Source organism: Telmatherina bonti (assembly GCF_933228915.1).
Source record: "Telmatherina bonti genome assembly, chromosome: 8".
Lineage (NCBI taxonomy): Eukaryota > Metazoa > Chordata > Actinopteri > Atheriniformes > Telmatherinidae > Telmatherina > Telmatherina bonti.
The window spans coordinates 22,668,075-22,689,134 of NC_136626.1; the positions used below are offsets into that span (position 1 = coordinate 22,668,075).

The 21,060-nt window shown below is 36.2% G+C and overlaps 2 protein-coding genes across 2 annotated transcripts; both read right to left on the reverse strand.

Moving 5' to 3' along the window:
- Nucleotides 1-3,500: 3,500 nt before the first annotated feature.
- On the reverse strand, nucleotides 3,501-7,880 carry mibp (muscle-specific beta 1 integrin binding protein). Its single transcript, XM_079244843.1, has 8 exons — nucleotides 7,705-7,880; nucleotides 6,784-6,874; nucleotides 6,206-6,254; nucleotides 5,765-5,936; nucleotides 5,043-5,114; nucleotides 4,759-4,865; nucleotides 4,524-4,609; nucleotides 3,501-4,341 (listed from the first exon to the last, which is right to left on the reverse strand). The coding sequence occupies exons 1-7, from the start codon at nucleotides 7,728-7,730 to the stop codon at nucleotides 4,524-4,526; spliced, it is 603 nt and encodes a 200-aa protein (XP_079100969.1). The 5' UTR covers nucleotides 7,731-7,880; the 3' UTR covers nucleotides 3,501-4,341.
- A 7,521-nt stretch (nucleotides 7,881-15,401) lies between these two features.
- On the reverse strand, nucleotides 15,402-20,595 carry atcaya (ATCAY kinesin light chain interacting caytaxin a; the record flags this gene model as incomplete). Its single annotated transcript, XM_079244672.1, has 11 exons — nucleotides 15,402-15,435; nucleotides 15,574-15,642; nucleotides 15,803-15,838; nucleotides 16,058-16,156; nucleotides 16,637-16,723; nucleotides 17,117-17,248; nucleotides 17,373-17,475; nucleotides 17,581-17,754; nucleotides 18,214-18,462; nucleotides 18,562-18,620; nucleotides 20,519-20,595. 11 exons carry the CDS (start codon nucleotides 20,593-20,595, stop codon nucleotides 15,402-15,404), a joined length of 1,119 nt encoding a protein of 372 aa, XP_079100798.1.
- Between the last annotated feature and the right edge of the window lie 465 nt (nucleotides 20,596-21,060).

Genomic DNA, 21,060 nt, shown 5'->3' on the forward strand with positions numbered 1-21,060 from the left:
TGTGCTTTTTTATTTATTTATTATTATTACAACAACTCCCTTTGAAAAATCTTTTAAGGTATAGACCTATCTTTAAGTATGATTAATGAGAAATATATCTCAGTGATTTATCAGACAACTAACAAATTTTGTTCCTCTCAGATGTCAAATATTCTAACAAGAATAAGCCATCTGATATATTACATAATCTGACTTCCAGAGCCTCATGGTAAACACGTTGGGAACTATGAGCATGTGCAAGTCCAAGACTCAGCCTTGTCTTCCCCGCCCCCCATTCTCAGTCATACTGGCTGCTCAGACGTGCAGAAAGACAGGTAACCTGCAGCCCTGAGAGAACAGTAACAAAGTCAACAAGCACACTGAGCATTCAGTAAGGTCAAAGTGCATAAAATCTCTTTTATGCTTCTTTGCAAAAGCATCACAAAAATACCTCAACCCACACACATGGGAAGCACATGCCAGCTTTCAGCAGCTTAAGCATGAATCCACAAGCAAGTGCGAAAATGACAGTAACAGGAGTATGTGTGAATATGTTCAAGTGCAACATGTGGAACATGATTGCAGGGTGGAGGTCAAGCAGGGAGCATCCAGGATGGTGTTATTTCTCCAGACAGCTTCTCCCTCTCAACTACTCTTCTTCACGATCTAAGTCTTTTACATAGAAAATTTCAACACACACACACACACACACTTCACGACTTTTTTCTTTCTTTCTTTCTTTTTTTTTTTCTTCAAAGCCCAGTAAACACAAAGTAGTAAATGCATCCTGGAGTCTTGATGTGCAGGAAACTTGAGATTGTTCCAACCTAACCTGTTCACCATGTTAGCACTGTTGATGGAGGTGTTTCAAGTCAGATGATCCATACAAGCTGTGAACTAACAAGGCCGGGTTTGTTCAGGAAAATGTCTAGACTGAGTTTATTTTAGCTATAAAGCAGCTTGGGATAATGAAGCCACTGTTTCACACTTGCCCTTTTGTGTGTGTTAAAACCATGATTTGCTGAGTGTGTTTATGTAGTCTACAACCCTGACACACATCATGGGCTGCTAGAGAATAATTGCATCTGTGCATCATTAACATAGAATTTTAGAAAATGATCTAAAAAGCACAGAAAGTTTGTCTTGTGTAATCTGAAATACCTGATCTGTGCCCTGGGATGTTTTCCCTGGTTCACCTCTGTCCTCGCAATCATCAAGCATACTGTTGTCATTTTTAGCACCACTAGTCCAGACCAGTGTGGTTCAGTCCACAACCACCTGTTAGGGCGTCACAACAATCACCTTGTCACTCCATTTCCATATGACAGGCACATGACACATTATATCCATCTACAGCAGATGTCAACATGAGCTAAAAGAAAAGCTGTTACTGTAATAGGTGTCAGCAAAAGGTTGGTATGACTCAGTCCTATTAAAATTCTGTTAATCATCTTCATCAATGCAAAGCTGCATGAGGAATACAAGAAGAAATGTAAAAGGAACGATTAATCAGTTTGTATATTTATAACTGAGAAACATTGTCCAGAAATGTTGCAGATGTAGTAGAAACAATCCCTAAAAACAAATTTCAAACTGATGTTGATATCCAAATGTTCCCTCAATCAAATAATCATTGAACTTCTACCCACTTTCGAAAAGTGGATACCTAAAATACACCCATTACCTGACCTGCTCTGTACTTAGCATTGGTGTTATAAACCGAGCCCATAGCAGCTACTCAGTGGTTCCTTCAGGGAAATGGCAAATTATTTTCATCTAATGGTGTGTATGGAAATATAAGTGAGAGCAGCACGTGCATTGGGACTCATGTGCTATATGTAGCGCTAATAAAGTCCTCATAGCCTAAATCTTGTGGTTAGTCTATGACCCACTCAGGCATCTGCTTGAGGCAATCTGGGATAGCTGTTTCAGGTGCACAATGCTGGAAATGTTTAAGAGGCAAGACATCCAGCAGCACATCGAGAGTGTCCTGTCTCAAAAATGGAAGCAGAGTTACACAGACAAGTTCTAATAATGACATCCAGATAATTAAAGTTGACACCAGCTCGATCATGTTGCAAGTCCAATGCACCGCTTTCTTCATTTACAGCTTAACACTGGTGGTTCATCCAACTTTAATGCTCCAGAGTTTAAGCACTATAATGTAGCAGAATAAAAAATAAATGTGAAGATGAAATAGAAAAAAAAATCATTAAACTCTAACAGAAAAACAGATATTCCAATCAAGCATTTTTAGTGATTTAGTGATTTAGTTTTTATTATATATATATATATATATATATATATATATATATATATGTATACTGCAATTCACTCCACTTTTTCTTTTTTTTTTACCATTAATTTTATTTGAACAACTACACAGAATTGTTGGGTGATACAAATGTTGATATAAATGTTCATTTTCATCTATATTTATACTGTATAAAGGTTGCAGAGATCATACAAATTCACTTCTTTTAAAATGTACATATCTGGAGAAAGTAGTCAATAAGCTTGTGTGTATTCCTGCTCCATTTGAGCATGTTATTTAGTCTGATTTCTTTTCATTTCATGTATTATTTTTTTTGTTTTGTTTTCCTTACTTTGATGGTTTTGTCCTTAACATGTTCCAAATAAAGCAATTAATCTTTCATATTGTTATGTTATATTTGAAAATTAATATGAAATCTGATCACTGGCTAATATTAAAAAATTGTTACGAATAAATTCAACCTCATAAAGTGATCATATCAAAATCTTTTTTAATTTTGTGTTTATTATTTATGCAGTGTTTATTATTTCACCTGGTTGTCTTTTTACCGTCCATTTAGTGCAATGTTTCTCAATCCTGGTCCACATGACCCCCTTCCCTGCATGTTTTATAGGCAACCCTACTTTAACAGGCTACAAAGAACTTGATAAGGAAGTTCAATATTCCAACCCAGGTGCTTTGGAGGAGGAACATGTCTAAAATATGCAGCCTGAGGGGTCCTGAGGACTAGAATGGATCAACACTGATTTAGTACAATTTGTCTTTTTGGATTAGGGTTTAAAAATGAACATTTCAAACCAAAAATCCCTTATGCTCATCAGGAGAGGATTTCTGTTGTCTGAGTTCCTCAGAACCATTGACAAATTACAAGTTAAAAAGGGGGGGAAAAAAAAGAGATGCACACACGCAAATACAGAATACAGTTACAAACTCTTTAGAGTATGAAAACACTTAAAATGATCTCATAAGATTTAGATATTTTCTATAACCTATTTTAACTGGTGTTTAAGGCCAAAATAATGTATATCCTATAAAATAAGATGTTCTGACAGAATGTATGTGTTGAACTGAAATAGTTTTTAATCCCCAAAGGCAAACTTTATTACAGTTTCTTGTATGGCAATGAATGGCCAAATGTAACTAAAAGGTAATGTTCAACTGAAAATGTAATGGTTTTAATATATACCTCTTTTGAACCTATGAGTTCTTTCATGTTTGACACATTTTTATTTTTGCATTTGAGTACATACAATAAAAGGAAACCATGAGGTCAGGAAATGCAGATTTCTTCTAAATACAAATGCACAATTCCATCTCTAAACAGCTAGACTGAGGGAATACAAATTCCCAAATAAGGTAAAACTAGGAAATAACCTCAAATGCTGATATCAGCAATATTCTCTCATGGATAAACTAAAGGCAGCTAGCATACAACCAAGTTAACACCCATCAGGAGGTACATACTGTCATGGTTTTCAGCTCTATGCAGCAGACTGCTTTGTATTTAAGTTAAAGAAAGTTAATCATGTAGAAATCAGATGCATACTAGCAAGAATTTGCATAACATGTTTCTCCAGTCTTACAAGACATTTCAGTTGTACTGAGGTCTGCTGGGTCATCATCCTTTCCAACAAGTGTATGAATTAAAATAAAACCCACAACAGAACTCTAAATCTGTTTAATGTCAATATTAAAAGGGTTTGAGTTTTTTATTTTAAGTAAAAACTGGTTTATCTGCATGTGGTACAGTTGATGTAGTAAAAACCAGAGAGATGTTTGATCTGTATTTTAACAGGAACGGATGCATTTATTTGCAGGACGATGCAACAGCCACAAATGGTCCAAAACAAGTCAATATTTTTAGAATAACTGTAGTAATGTTATGTTCCGTTCAACAATCACTTCTTAAAATTGAAAAACAAGCAAAAAGAAAAAACAAAAAAAAAAAAAACAACCTATCTGAATATAAAATGATAACTTAACATCGCCTCATTTACAAAAAGATAATTACAAAAACACAATAAAAAAAAAAAGAATCATTGAAGTTATTTACAAAGTTTGTACATATGTGGAGAGGGGTCTTCCTGCTGCAAGACAAAAACAAAGACATAAGACAGGTTTTTTTTTTTTTTTTTACAGCTTTATAATGCAAATATTATGAAAGATGTTTCTCACAAGCATTGAACATACTCTGACAGACTCTTCCCTCCCCCAAATTATTGTCTAGCACAAAACAAAGTGTGAAAGTGAACTTCCTCATCTTTCTCACCTATAAACGATTGAGCAGGTTGTTCTGAATGTCCTCATACACCATGTTGTAAATCTCCTCTTTCGATTTCAAACCATCAAGGTACTCTGCAACACAAATTGTTCATCAATTACTGATTTTGGAAACTGGCCTTAAAAGATCTCACACCAAGGACAGATCAGATCGTATAATGCTACTTAAAAAAATTGGAGATTAAAAAAAGATTGTGTTCAAGCCTAAATCAACTGTAACATACCAAACTTCAAGCCGCTGTTTTCCATTTCTTTCCTGTGCTTCAGGTACATGGGCCACACGTGGCCATCGAACAGACCTGGGGGGTCAGGGACAGTATACTGTCTCGTACTGAAAAACAAAAAATATTATATAATTAAATAAAAGCAGTCGTAGAAACTGCTCTATTGAGATTAAGGGGAGGATAAAGTCAGCACCTATAACAAAAAAAAAAAAACCCAACCAAACACACACAAAAAAACAAAACAGACATGAAACTTCAAGAACACAAAAGTTGTGGCTGCTCACCTTCTTCTTCTTTTGCACTCCTCATAAGGTATTGTGATGTAATAGCACTTGTCAAAAATGTCCAGCAGGGGCCTAAAAAGGGGGGGGGGGGGTTAAAGAAGTTAATGCACAGTAACACCTTCCTAGTAAAAAGCTAGTTAGTTATACAACTGTCCATGCCCCCTCTTATCTACATATCTCCAGGACGCTTTGCATTCATCGTTAGTACACATAGTACAGACCACCCTGCCGTCACCTTAAAGGACCACTCAGAGAGCCTCTTTCTCATGAAGCCCTTATCTATAACAGCAGCCGCTGCACAAGTCTGCTTGCGGACAGGAGCCAGTAGTGAGCATGCAAACTTAGCACGTGACATGACAGAAATAACTGGATCCTTCTACAGTTTATGAAATTCATACAACTTGTGCCAACCAGTATGGACTAGCCACCCCCCCTCACTGTAAACTGTGACAATACAATTTTCTTACTTTTGATTCACTTTGGAGAAAAAACAACCAAAAAAAAAAAAACAATCTTCCAAACAATTAGCTGTACAGAATGTACAAACCACTCACATCTCTTATGATTTACAAAAAAGGTTGATATTTCAATATTACATGTTCATGCTAGTCAGCCGTTTGGTGCAGTGCAACCACAACGAGACATGATCAAGTATCCTGCCTTGCTTTACGCGAAGAAAAAAGCAAGCCATGCAGAACTTGGAATATTAAAAATCAACTCACGGGTGGTTGTAGAGCAGGAAGCCCTCCACAATCAGGATGTGGATCTGTTCGTCAGGATTGGCTGCATCTGCAGAAGACAGGGCGACGCCGTGGGAGCGGGCAAACTTCGCTGGGTTCTCCATCCAGCCTTTTACCGTATTGGTCATTGCTTCCATGTCCATAGCTGTGATCACTGTAGGGCAAGATTGACAGACAGGAAAATAATGGAAAAGACAGACAGAACATTAGAATAGACACAAGCAAAGACTGTACTGAATTGGGAATGCGTTTGTTCTATGAAAGTTATTTGAAGGCACTGCAAACTAAACTTGTGATGTACATGTTCCTGCTATGATGCATGTAATCGTTGAGTGTGGGTTTTATTATAGCAAGAAGGGGCAGGTATGTGGATGTAAGACTAACAATGAGATGAGTCATCGGCAGTCTTCAGTGAAGTCTTACCATCCCATTGTCTAAAGCCGTCCTCCCCGACTTCTATCTGATCGGGTTTCTGAAATAACAGTCACCAATAAAACATTGCTGCAACCTTACAGCTCTGAACACTTGCAGATCTCATGCCCAAGTTGTAAGGCCAAACGCGTGAGAGCACGGGGGGAAAAAAAGGCGCATAGCAAAGAACATGCACAAAATTTAGCACGTGTAAGTACACAGATGTGAGAGAGATGAATAGAAAGCAAAAGCAGTGTGCTCATGGATTAAAAAGGTGAGGAATAAATATTTAACTTCCAGTCAAAATAGAGGGCATAAACAGAGGATTTGGGATGTTAAAGTCTGTTAGATTGTTAGCAAAAGACTGTATACACACATATTCACAGGGTAAAGGAAGTAAACATGATGGAAACAAAGTATTTTTGCATAGGAAACATGGAAATTTCCAGATCTGCTGTGGGAAACAGAGCGTGGGGGATGGGAGACACCTCATGGGAGCAACCCTCACTTTGCTCACATGCGGTGCTAATCTAATTGCAAAGGTAGCAAAATAAAAACAACGTATCAGCTTTCTACTTATTTCAACTCACCTTGAAAAAGTCATCTTGATGCACAACACAGCAGTTGGGCAAAGTCTTGATCAGTTTATTTGTCAGAGTGGTTTTACCACCATTAGTCACTCTGGAAAAACAAAAATAAGTACAATTAAAAATAATAATAAAAATCTGTTGCCAGTGACACTGGGTTGAAATTAAATTTCAATATTATTGATAAAATAGTGTCTATTGTTTACAACTTACATTTAATTGAGTCTTTATCAGCAGCACAAAAGAGTAACCATATCAGTTTAAATTTACATTATGTAATAAAAAATATGCATGTGTGGGATTTTAAGCAGTTTCACAAGGATGTACTTGTTTGTCAAGAACAAACTTTACTTCCAATAAACAAACATAGCTGTTTTTATTAGATAGCTGCCAAAATTGAATGTCAAATTGTGTGCTTTCCGTATCTAAAGGCTCGTATTTAGTTTGAATGATTATAGGGATGATGTTAATGACCTAGTCCTTGTTCTGAGATAGTAAACAGACTAAAGTTAAATCTCCCTCCACTTTTGAAGTGAGTCTCGCGGTGAATTTTCAAAAGTCCCGCTCGATTTATGACAACAAACCAGTCAAACCGGACGTGCCTTTAAACTGGTTTCTGGCGGGCAGCTGATAAAAAACGTGAACATAGGCATCCTGATCTACCGCAAACTAGCTCAAGTCTCCATTATGAGACCAGTTATTTAATTCCAACCACTGACTTGCATGCTCTCATCATTAAGTTAAATAAAACAAGACTGATCTAAGAAACGTTGTCCTGTTCAACTTCCTGTCAGTTAACAGGACACGTTACAGTTACATTAAAATACACACTGCCATATCTAAAACGACGAAAGTGTCATTTTAATGTGATGAAAAATAAACTATTAATTTTATTAAAACAATGATTAAAAAAAACACACTTACCCGCCAATCCCGATTATGTATTTCATTTTGTCCTCTTCTCTCAACAGTTTCCCTCAACGTCAAATAACGAAGGAGTCCAGCAAAAACGTAAGGGAACAAAAACACTAAATTAAAGGCTTTTTTAAAATACTGTTGAAGTAGCAGTAGCTCAAGTAGCACACCAACTAGTTATCTCCTCAACTTCTTCACTGATTGGATTCAGGAGGCAGTCCTGTTTTTATCACACTGGGGTGGCATTGCGTCATGGCATACGCAGGCACGGGGCGTTCTCGTGGTCTGACGTGGTCGTACATTTTTTTCTGTCAAGCTACGTGCCTACCCGCAGCAGCCAATCAGCTGGCACACACAGCCTAAGCCTAGCCAATCACAGCTCGCAGGATTCAGCATGTTCAGATCCTTCCCTGCACCTGCTGCGGTCCATCTAGGATTTCAGCACCCCGTACTATTCCATTCAGCAGTCAGTCCGCATCATGAGGAAGTGAGCAGCGGAAAACTGCCATTGATGGTGTCGAATAGATACATTAAAATAACAGCTGTGTCTTCTGTGATGCTGTTTCACGGGAAACTTGTGGTGTCAAGGTTAGTTACATAGCTGTGAACAGCTATTTGTTGAATAAGAACAGAAATATTTCTAACTAAATCATGGCAAGTCAGTACTTAAATGTTAGATCGTTTAGTACAAGTAGCACTACACCATAAAAGAACAACAGCGTTTGCATTCAGCTTGTAAGAGTATGTCAAACATAAAAATAATAATTTGTCATACAAATTATTTAATTTTTTGTACTGTAACGAAGCTGAAAATATTTGAGCAAAAAGTAGTTTATTCAAGTGCACTATAGGTATTCTTAATATATACTAAACTGGGGCAGCATATTGAAGTTTACTTTTTATGTACTATATCTTTATACTTAAGATTAGTTTATTAAAGTATATTTGACTTTAACTGAAAAGTATGAAGAAAAGTCTAAGACTAAGCACATTTATACTTGAACCTACATATAAGTTCATACCAAAGCTTATACTAGGCCTACTTTAGTTTACTTTTTTACTTCTTTTTGCCACAAAGTAGTAGTATCTCTTGATCCAAGTGAAAAATTAGGTTAAGCCATTAACTTGTGCTTTTCTTAGCAAAAACTCATATGATTGAATGGTATTTTAATAAGTATGCTTGAATATCAGTTTAAGTATAGCAAGAATACTATGACCCTGTACTTGTAGTGTAATAGAAATGATTCTAACTTAAAAGTTCTCTGGACTAAACTGAAATATGTTTAGGTTCACAAAAGTATACTTTAAGTATACTTTAATAACTAAATTGTTGACTAGAAGTATATGACTAGTACGTAAAAAAGTGTACTTGTGGTATACTGAATATACTGAAGTTAAATTAACTTCTAGTACACTAAACAAATGTGGACTAGAGGTATATAACTACTACTGAGGGTAAACTAATAGTTTAAGTTAATTGGTTTTAAATGTGTTATTTCAAAGCTGATTTTCAGTACTAGAGATAGTGGCATTGTCTTGTCACACACAAATTATAACTTAAAGCTTTGCGTGCGTTTGTGTGTGTGTCAGGTAAATGAGACATAAGGTGGAGCTTAGGTTTAAAAGAATTTCATTTGGACAGATATCACAGTTTTATGCATGAACCAGAGTGATTTGTATATATATCACTCTGGTGATATATATATATATATATATATATATATATATATATATATATATATATATATATATATATATATATATATATACATATATATATATATATATATATATATATATATATATATATATATATATATATATAGTTTCTAAACTCTCCTAGTTTAAAAAAAACACTATACTATTGGTGGCCATATGCAGACTGTAGTTTAGGATAATTGTCTAAATAATCATTACTACATCTATTATCTCTGTCATGTTCCTAAATTAAATATCAGTTTTACCAATATTTAATACAAAATTGCAATAAAATTATAAGCAGAAACACCTATAAAATAATAGCTTGATCAACGCTAACAAGGCAATGAAATGCACAGATGATACTTGAAAGTCTTTTAAACATTCTTAAAATGTGTTGTTGCATGGTTTTCCCTCCTGTATAAATAAAATAATTTATTCTTTGTGGCCTCTTAAAAGTGTGAAAATCTTTAGAGAGACACCTTTAGGTGTACACCCCGAAAGCACTTATTCATCCATCATATTAACTTTTAAAAACAGATTGGATATCATCTATTACATATTATGTGTTTTAAAAAATCCATTCAGGAAACATCACTGTTGCATATAATATAATTAAGTTAACATTAATATGTTTCTTACAATGGTGAGAAATGGTGTGTCACTTCTTTTTTTGCTCTTTGTTATGTTAAAAAGTCTAGTGAATATTTCCACAACAGACAGTTTTTACAGTATTATTCACATTTATGAGGGGGTGACCTTGTCTTCATCAACATAGAAATAACAAACACACCATATTTTCAGATGAGCGGTTTATTGACTCATATTTACACTCAGTTGCAGTTTGGGAATAACATAGTAATTTTGATCTGAGCAAACCTTTTACAGTGGACAAACGTAGCCATGTTATGTCTAATATAGATGTTGTGCTTTTACAGTAAAAATTAACATTTTAATTCTTGAACGGTGATATTGGCTACTTAGATGCTAACATTGCTGATGACATTGGTTGGTGGAATGAAAATTATTACAAATCATAAAAATCAAATAGCTACAATTTACATTCTTTCACATTTCTAGGTTTCCTTTTGGTTGAACAACAGGCACTCAGTTCAGCCAGCACACCGCAGCCAGAGAAACGTTCCTTCACAGACTAAACTGCGGCTGTTGTGTTGGGACTGCTTCTGTAAAGGTGATGAATATTTGATGTAACAGTTCAAAGGGTATGAAAAAAAACCCACTAAACATTCCTGTGCCAAAGAGGCAACAGATTAAAATCAGATTTTAAATGTACGTTTTGACAAACTTATTTGTCTAATTTATGTCTGAGAGATGCATATAACTTTTCTATAACAAGAAGTTAGAAAAACACATCAATAATGCTAACAATAATGCATAAAACCTCCCATCTAAAACACCATCAAATTCTGTTGTGAAAACCATTCAAATGTTTGAACCCAGAAGTGCAAATCACTATCAAGAGCATAAAGCAAATACAAAAACTAAATCCTATCTGTTTTGCCCTTTTGCTACAAGAGGTTGAAAAGATGGAAGACACAAAGGATATCAGTTTAACTCCATCCAGCATGACTCTACCTTTGCAGTGTTTAAACTTATGTTTACATCCTAGCTGTCATCCAGACCAACCACATATAAAGTGGAAAATGGTAACTTGCACACATGAGCACAATTACAGCTACATGTGTTTTTTTTTTTTCATGGATATTGATATCTTCCTTGTTGACAATTTCTTGCTGCCTGTACAGTGTGACAAAAACATGCTTTGGTCTGCGTTGATGACAAATGTTCCCATATGAAAAATAAAAGAATGACTTAAACATACATTTAATGAGAAATGTAATGCTTTAGCATTTGTTATTAATAAATAACAGAAGCCATGGTAGTTTAATGAAGATACTTTCCATGTGGTTAGTTAGTGTTAAAGTCATTATATACAAAACATGTTATACACTACCTGGCCAAAACATAAGAAAAAAAAACAACCAAAAAACAAAAAACAGTAGCTACCAAAGAAAAAGAAAGTTGCTAATATTTCTTTTGACTGTCTTCATGTCAGTGTGCATTTGCTGTGTCATTGTTTCCACAAGTTTTTGCAATGTCACAAGATTTATTTCCATCCAATGTTGTATTAATTTTTCACCAAAATCTTGAATTGATGATGGGAGAGTCCAACCACTTTGCAAAGCCTTCTCCAGCACATCCCAAAGAGTCTCACTTCAGGTCTGGACTCTGTGGTTAAGCCTGATTAATCCTTGCAACGTCATCTTGGAATATGTCTGTGCTATTAGTAATGAAAAAAAAATCCATTCATGGAATAACCTGGTCATTCGTTGTATTCAGATAGTCAGCTGACTTCATTACACGGGCATTAATGTTGCTGAACCTAAATCTGACAAACTGCTGCAACCTCAGATCATAAACTGCTCTTGTAGGCTTGCACAGTAGGAACTGGGCATAATGGGTGCATCACATCATCTGCCGCTCTTCTTACCATGATGCCCCATCACTCTGGAACAAGGCAAATCTGGACGCATCAGAGCATTTTAATGCTTCTTAGCAAACTGAATCTTTTATCTCCAGTTAGTCTCACTGATTAGTGGTTTTCTTATGGTTACATAGCTGTTAGTCTCTTTAACATTGTTCATGTGGAAACGTCCTTACTGTCACTATTAAACATACTAAGAGTTCTGCTGGTGTTCTTTAACCATTGTGGTCACTGATGACCATCATTCAGTATGTTTTTCTAATCTAATTTAGTCTTCAAAGATGATTGTTCCCCACTATCCTTCCAGTTTTTAATAATGCATTAGACAATTCATAATCCAATTTTAGTGGTTTCTCCATCTTCTGTATGCAAACGATTTGGCCCTTCCTAAACAGAATAACGTCTTTTCCACATCCACTGGACGCATCTTCTACATTGTTGTTTAAAAAATGAGAAGCTACTCTGTGCATTGGTTAAGGTGAAATGACTTATTACCAGCTGAAAGATAATAGCTCATGCAGTAATTATCCAATAGGAAGATCGTACCTATTTGCTTGGTTAAATACAGGTGGAAATATTTTGGGCCAGGCAGTGTACAAAGAATCACTAAATGTCATTTAAATCCAATGGCATATGCATTGTTTTTCACATTCTTATACATTTTTTCTAGTATTGGTCTTCCTGTCAGAAACTGCAAAGCTGATCAAAATTATTGAGGCACATGATAATGAATAATACATTACACACAAAGAGAGGCACAAAGAGAACCTCACAGAGCAAAGAGGACCAACAAGAACAAAGTATTCCCACATTGTTGAATGTTAGTACACGTGGACTTGTAAAAGAATGTCAGGACACCATAAGACAGAGCTTGACAAGGCCTTATGATACAGCAATGATGAGGTAAAAAGAAACAATGATGAAGGGATCTGTCACTTTGAAAAATGTCATTATATTTGACACGTTTTATTCACTAACACACATCAACATGCCAACAAATGTGAGCAGTTTGTTCAAGTTACACCAAGTTTTTAGATGAACATGTCATCTTAAAGGAATCCATGAAACACCCTTCAACTTTGGCTTTAAGATCTGCATTCTTAGTCAACCAAATGCTAAAAGTATGGCCGCGTGTGATAATTGAACAATAAGGGACAGTTCCATCAAGGATAAATGAATAAATGACAGTAAAACTATTTTCCCTTCTGTAGTTATAGGATATGAACCCTTTTAGGCAAGAGAAGGGAGGAGTAGTATAATAGGATGCTGCCTTCTTCATTTTGACTGGAAAATGATGACAACCAACTGACAAAACCAAGGGAAAACATTGCTGGAGATGCCTCTGCAAGACCCTGCATAGACAGAAAGAATCATTTTATTTGGATGATGAGCTGCACAAAAGATTTGCTGCTCTGGCATCATGATCAGGTTTGAACTTAGATATTGAAGATGTGTGAACACTAAAGCTCTCTGTGGTTCTTTCTGAGGATGAAATCATCTTTCATCACTACTATATATTTATTTTTATGAAAAATTAATCATTTCAAATAAATCAAACTCAAACCAACCCTTTTTTGCATTCAAATCCAGACTCACTAAACGTAGTCCTATGATAAGATGGGTCTCTTGCTATGAAGTTAAAGTCATGGTTTTAAAATGAACAGACAAAGTCATATTAACCAGGGTGTTGTGTTTAGGGATGCTTACAGGGGACAAAAGTCCTGCCACTCTGTGCCCTTTTAAGGCTGGAGGTTTGTATCTGCAGCCTGTGGAGTGAACAATATGTTAAAGGGGTGCTTGGAGTCTCGTGCAATGCTACGTGTGCTGCGTGTCATGGCTGTTCTGTTAGGGTCTAAGCTGTTGGAAGTCAGGGAGGCCATTTATTTTCAAGGCACTGCACATGGTAGCAGTTCATGTGTTGGGGGGACTGGGAACAATGGAAGAGAATGGGTGGGGGTACAGCTTTGTAAAGCATAGTGGTGAGTCTTTGTTCAAAGCATTAGTGGATGTCAGTGGCGTGGCGATCAAAGCTTAGCTCATTGTCCAGCAGAATTAGAGGTATGTGAAACTTTCAACCATCTCAGAAGTTATTTTTATTGATCACTGGGCTGTAGGCTGCACTGTGTTGCGCTTGAGAGGAAACTTAAAATAGTTTTATCTTAACTTCATTTAGCTGTTAACACTGGTATGCAGGAGATTGTCTGAAAAGAGCTGTTTGCTTTTTTAATCTAATTATACAGGAGTCACTGTTGTAAACTATATTTATACTTAATTTTCACTGGTTCAATGTAGCATTTTTAGTCCTAATCCTTTTTGTGACAATACAAACGACTGTTTTTGTGACAGAAAAACATGTTACATCTTGCTGCTGCATACTGTACATTTTTCAGTTTGCTAGTTTATACCAGTCATAATAATTCTGTCTTATAAACAGACTGTACAGAAAATGACTAAACATATGAACAGACAAACAAATCATAATATGTGGAAAAAAGTGTAGAAATGAGTACATAAATAAATGTAAAAATACACAAATATATGTTTAAATGAAAACATGAATAAATGTATAAAGGAATCAACAAATCTAAACAAAAATAATAATTTTACACACAAATAAAATCAGAATACATTAATTTATATATGGAACACATAGATTATATTTTCTATATTATGTAGTTCTGAGCATGTTTATTTGGTTGGTTGTTGCTTTTGGCACTTTTGGTCCTTCATAATGAGCACTGAAAGTGCAAAAGAATTTAAGATAACATCTGCAGAAAGTAAATGGAACACAAGGTTTGCACTTATTGTACATAGCACTTCTTAACCTTATCTTTGTCCTACAGAAAACTTTGGGACATTTCTCATTCACGCATTTACCAGAGTAGATCTTATATTTAGTAACATATGACATATGGAGTTTCAACAATTATATAATTTTAAAAAAAACAACAATTCTATATAAATATCAAGAATTATTGTAAAGTTAAGAAAATCTAATATTCTCAATTATATAAGAGTACTGTCCCAGAAAGAGATTACTAAACCCTTAGTCACATTTTCTGGTTTCTGTTATCAGTCCAATGAAGCTGCCATGCCACATGGGACCCTATGTAATCAGTCAATGGAGGCAGTAAGAATTGAGGAAAGGGATGTTAAAATGAAAATTAAATTTATTACTAATTTCTCAACAACAACTGCAATATTTTGAATAAACCCAACATAACTTTTATTGTATTTGTCTTTTTTATGAGATGACAAGATAGGATCTTTATTTATGTGCCACTCTAAAGGTATTTCTGCATTTCTTAGGTACAATAGTGAGGAGGTATGCTTATATATCTACTTTTAAACTTTTCCTATGGAACATATACATTCATGGTACTGGGATTTGTAATGTCATCTGGATTTTGATGTCTGAGTGGAGATATTGTGAGTCATGTGATAGAGCCATCACAGAAAAAATACAGGTTTTTGTTACCTTTACCATCAGACTCTGTTTTTCTCATAATCCTTGATTTACAATCATTGATTTTGGCCTGTACACAAGAAAACAAAGACACAGTAAAACTTTTATAAGGTTCATGGTGGGACAGTTCTCCTTTAACTTCATGTAAGCCAGAGCTGAATAAACTTCTGGTGTTTAAAATGTTATAACATCTGCAACGGTGCAGTACCTCTCAGACTTTTTGATTGGCTCCTGTGGGACTGACTGTGGTTCCTGTTGTCGCTGCTCTTGCTCCATCCTGCACACGTACAATTATTTTTCGCACTTGAGCTAATGTTTTGTTTAGAAAATATTCCAAATGCACTTTTATTGTCAGGCAATTAAGAGTATGTGCTTTAGACTGCATACATGGGCTAAAAGGTTATATTGTTAAAATCAGACAGAAAACTGTGTTTTACCTTTCCCTCCTGGCTTTAATCCTTTCTTCATCAAATCTGGAAAATGAGAAGTTTTACATCATGTGCTACAACCTTATATGTAGGCCTTTTTTTGGAATCAGCAGGGTAATCCTGTTTTACTTTTATTCAAATAAAATTATCTCAGATTTGTTCTCAAATGGGTTTGTATGAATAATCCTTGTAGAGTAGGATTAACTGCTGCCTTCAGGTTGAGATGCAGCTCGTTTTCTCCATCTAGTGGTCACTGATACTTACTGCACCACACACTCAGGAACTTGAACATGCTCCATGGGGACAATCTCTGCCAATTCATCCAGACTATGGATGTACTGGATCTTATTCATGAACTTTACACTGCAAAGGGAAATGAGAAAAAGAAGAAATTATATTGTTACTGTCAGGTGCATCCTTGGTACTTGCTGGCTCATCAGAAGACAGAAGAAAACATAATGTTTGAGGCTCTTACCCAGTTGAGTTCTCTTATTTGCTCATTTTCAGTTTGCCAAATTTTTGCCAATAATCTTTGCCATATTTAGCTGCGATTTGGGCCATTTTGGTCTGAGATTTGACTCATTTAGCCACATTTCATCTCACAAAGAACCAGGTATGATGACCTGAATTTAAGCATGGTTTAGTTAAAGCACACAAATTTAGTGCATGGACCAATCCTGGGATTACATTTATACAGCACTTATCTATTTCTTTTAGTAAACTGAACATGGACTAGTAAAGCAACCAAAAATGTCACAAAGACTTAAGTATTTAGTCAAATCCCAAACGTTCTCTGCTAGGCACACCAAAGTATACTTTCAGTTGTTGGATTGATGCGGTTACCTGATAAATGGCCGGGATATAGCCAGGACAGTGCGTATGAACCAAGTGGGATGAGTGATAATCAGAGACTTCAGGTTCTTTCTTAATCTAACACAATCACAAAGAAAAACCCAGTCAGTTAATGGTTATTGACTCAGGCCTTTGTTAAAAGTGAACACATATTCAAAGTACACACAGGACATCATAAATTATACAATGCGTTCTTGATCATATCCTGTTGTAAATAAAAGTATGAGTCAACCTCAGGCTATTGATAGCATGACAGACATGTCTCTATCATATCTGTCAACATCAGTGACATGTGTGTCAGAGGGCTGATAGAAAACAGTACTCAGTATTTATAAATAGCATGGTATGCCTAATAACAGTTCATTTTATGAGTTATCTTTTTTATTTTTTGTACTAAAATGTTTTTTTTGTTTTTTTTTACACAGAATATGTGATAACATTTAGCATAAAAAGAGTTTCTATTTTCTTTACCTTCTGTCAATCATTTGGTAACATTTCTTAAGCCAGCTGATCCCGGGCATCTTACTCCTTGGAGTAGCTCCATTCATGTAGATGATCAGGTAATCTTCTGCCACAAGCATCTCCAGGCTGCTCACCACATATCTGGAGAACAAAAGAGTGATGATTTTAATTAAAAAAAACCAAAACAAAACAAAACAAACAAACAAAAAAAAAACTCTGTAAGAATGTATAGCACATCCAAATACGCATGCACTGGCATACATACAGGAAGAGATTTTCCATAATATAGTGGTAATCTGGACAGCTACTGTCAGGCAGGTAGCAAGCAGAGAATACAATGATGGCATTTAGGCCTTCTCCATAATAACCTGAAGAAATAGATCATCAGATATTAATGAATAATGCAACAGGTTTTTCTTAGACAGCATTAACTTGGAAAGAAGTCATAAAGACCTTATCAAATTGAGACTGACCTCCGTGTGTGATGACCCGAAGGTAAGGTCTGATTATCTGCATATCAATACGATGTTCCTGCTCTCCAATGATCACTGTTCTCCACAGGCGCCCGTTGTTTCCATTCACATTTTCACCTGCTTCTCCCGAGGCATCAGCAGGCCCTGCTTTAGCGGAGGCCACTGGAGTATCATCTGGACAAAGACAGGTTTGGTTAATAATTATGCACTAACGTGAAGTAAATTAACATCAGTGTAAGTGCTTGTTAAGCAACATTATATTTTACCAATCTTTACTGTTTTAAAAGATATTTTAGGTTGAAAATTAGGATTAGATTTTGACTGAGAATACTACAGTTTATAAAAACAAGATGATTAATTTTATATTTACGTTCTCAATTGAAGATTTATGATTAATGTCATAATACAAATTGTAATTCTCAAGAACTGAGCGCCAAATATTTAAAAGGAGGTTTTTCCACATTTCTGATTTATTCACTTAGATGAAATTGGTTTTCAGGTGTTCTTCAAGATCAATAATCATTATCGGACAACGGTGGAATGTCATGTGACAGGTCATAACAGCCTCTAATTGGCTAAAATGTAAACCTGGTTCCTAGCTTTAATACAGATTGGGTAGCTTTGACCTCTGACCTTCCCATTCCAGGTCATTTCCATTGGTTATGAACTCCAGTGAGTCTGTTTCATCTGGAGTATCAATGTCATCCACATTGATGTCCAAGTCATCTGGTGTGTCCAGGAAGTCATCTGACAGTAGAGAACCTTCGCTTTGATCTAAGGATAGGTTCATCTCTGGGGCAACCAGCGTACGCCGTTTGCGGTGAGACGAAGACACACCAGCGCCTCCTCCAGGTGGGCTGACATGCAGGGAATTAGGAGGAGCTACAGCAAGACAAAAAAAGAGGAGTGGCAGTATTTAATGCCACCTAGCAACAATATTATTTCCTTTAATGACTATTTGGTGACAAGTTTGGTACTTACAGACTCTGTTATCTGTTAGACCACAAGAAGGATCCATGTCTCCGTACTCTGGTAGAGGTCTGGAGGGAAAATGTATCAAGGTGAGCAGCAACTGGCACTAGTTTCAAGCTATTACTTAAAAATGAAATGTGATATTGTGATCAGGATGCTGTTTAATAAATATGCCAAGTTGCTGGTTCGTCAAACCAGCTAGATCAGTGTTATCACTGAGCAAGCTCTGCAGTAAAACAGAGTGAGCAGGTGAGGATCGAGCTAGTTATAAATGTCTCTCTGGGGAGAGATGAAGATTACAGGGTTGAACAGAACACTGTGAGTCAAAGCAGAGAATGAGGGAAGGAGAAATAGAGGAGAAGATACATCATATGGGAAATGGAGGAAAAAGTGTTTTTGCATACAAACAGAATGGTGCATCTTGGTTTTCTTAACAGTAAAGGTTTTTATTTGCACCTGCACATACTGAAACAGGGAACTGTAATCTGCTTACTCAGTACTTGTTTGTGGAATATGTTCTTACCTATGGATTTAAATGTGCAAGAAAGGGCATATGTGCTTGTCATGTAGTTATTGTTTCATGATGTCAGCAATACTATTCATGCAGTGCCACAGAGGTATTGAAAAATGCACTCTAAATGGTTAAAAAGCAAAGCGATGATGAGAGGTGCAACGCAGTGTTTTTCAGCTGACTGGGATCCTGCAAAACCCAGTCGCCTCATCTTTCCTTTCGGAGGACATTGTGTGCTGCTCCTGAGCTCATGATACTGGCTTCAGCCCAGAGAAACAATCACAAGTTTGACTCTACGCCCCTGCAGTGATTACTGATGCAACATTGCCTTTATCAAAACTGAAGTTCTTTCAGTTAAAATGTGGATTTATTGAGGGAGATTTCTCTGTCAATAAAAGCAATCTCATCTCTTTTGTTCGATTTTATTACTGCATCATCCCTCGGCTAAAAAAAAACAAATAGCCAGTGATGCTTACCTGCAGGAGAGAGCACAAGGCTGCATTTATCAGACCCGTTGCAAATTAGCTTTGTGACCTCATACAGAGCTATATTTGGTTTGCATACTTGTTCCCTGTCCCCTTAGCTGACAGCAGACAAACCAGAGCAAAGCATTCCTTGGAGTCTTCCATGAGCTGCTGGGTGTAACCTCGTCTTTGTCTGTCTTTAACTAAGAACTGCCACCATTTTCCTGAAGTGGTGTTGTTGATCGGTGACTGCTGATGCATCACATGACGTAGCCTTAGACCATTTACAGACGGAGCTGCACCTGCTCCCCAGCTTCCTGCCTCCCTGTTTGAGGAGGTGGGAGGGAAGAAAAAGGAGGAGCCAAGTAGTGATTGTCATCACAGTATGCTGCTACTACTTCACTGCCCATGAAGCACTGATTCTTAATGTCCGCACTTTTTTATAGTTTTTTTTTTTTTCTATTAAACAATATATCCCTGCCTTCTTGGCTAATTTGTTTTTAAGTAAATCTCATCTGAAACAGTGATGTACAAATAATTTCAGTACAATTTCATGTACAAATCAGTCCAGTAATAAAAAAAACAACAAAAAAAAAAACAACAGATACATTTGTATATCAATATAAAATTTGAAAAAAGGAAAAGGAAAAAAAAAAAGCTTATGACATTAACTTCTTTTTTATTTGCTTGGTTACTATAGAATTATGATAATGGAGTTTAAGGTCATGCACACTAAGCAAGTGAATAAAAAAAAAAAAAAAAAGAGAGATCCAAATCCAGACCAAATTTAACACATACAATGTAGTCTACTACTCTGAACAATGAAATGTGCTGAATATTAATCTACAAATACACAGCACTGTACCACATGATGTGTGATGTGATTAATGGAAAATGCAGTTCTTCATATAGCATAGTATAGCATAGTACTTGCATCAGTAGGGAAGTTTAACAGATGATGATTACTAAGCAGAAAGTAGAAGGATCAAACCTTGGGAAGTCTTCATCTTGCCACTCATCTTTCACTTCCATGTTCTCCATTCGTAAGGTTGCCTCTGTGGTGCCCATTCCTCAGAGAGGAAAGCAGGGCCCTGGAGGAGAAAGCAGAAATGTATATTAATGAACAACATTTAAAGGCACAAGAAAAAGTCATATAATACTACCAGCACAATATGCAGGCAGCTGCTTGGTTGTGCTGCAAGAACATGTGGTTTTGTTAAACAACAAAGGAAAAAGTTTGCACTATAGCAGGATTTAAACTGAATGATTTGAAGTCTTTCATTGCATTTTAGGGGCTGAAACTACCAGAGGTCACATGGTTTTTCATCCCCTCTGCCCACAGGACCACATGTGAGAGGCATGTGACTGGTTAGCTCAGAGCCCATTTTCTGGGCTCAGTTCCCCTCAAAGTTAAATGTTATGAACAAGTTTCCTCCAGGGTGGAATTTAAGAAGCCGGTATGGAGCACAGCAATCTTTTCTAATCCTCCCTCGCTGTTCCTTAATCCTGTCACACTGCTGCCTTTTGATGTCT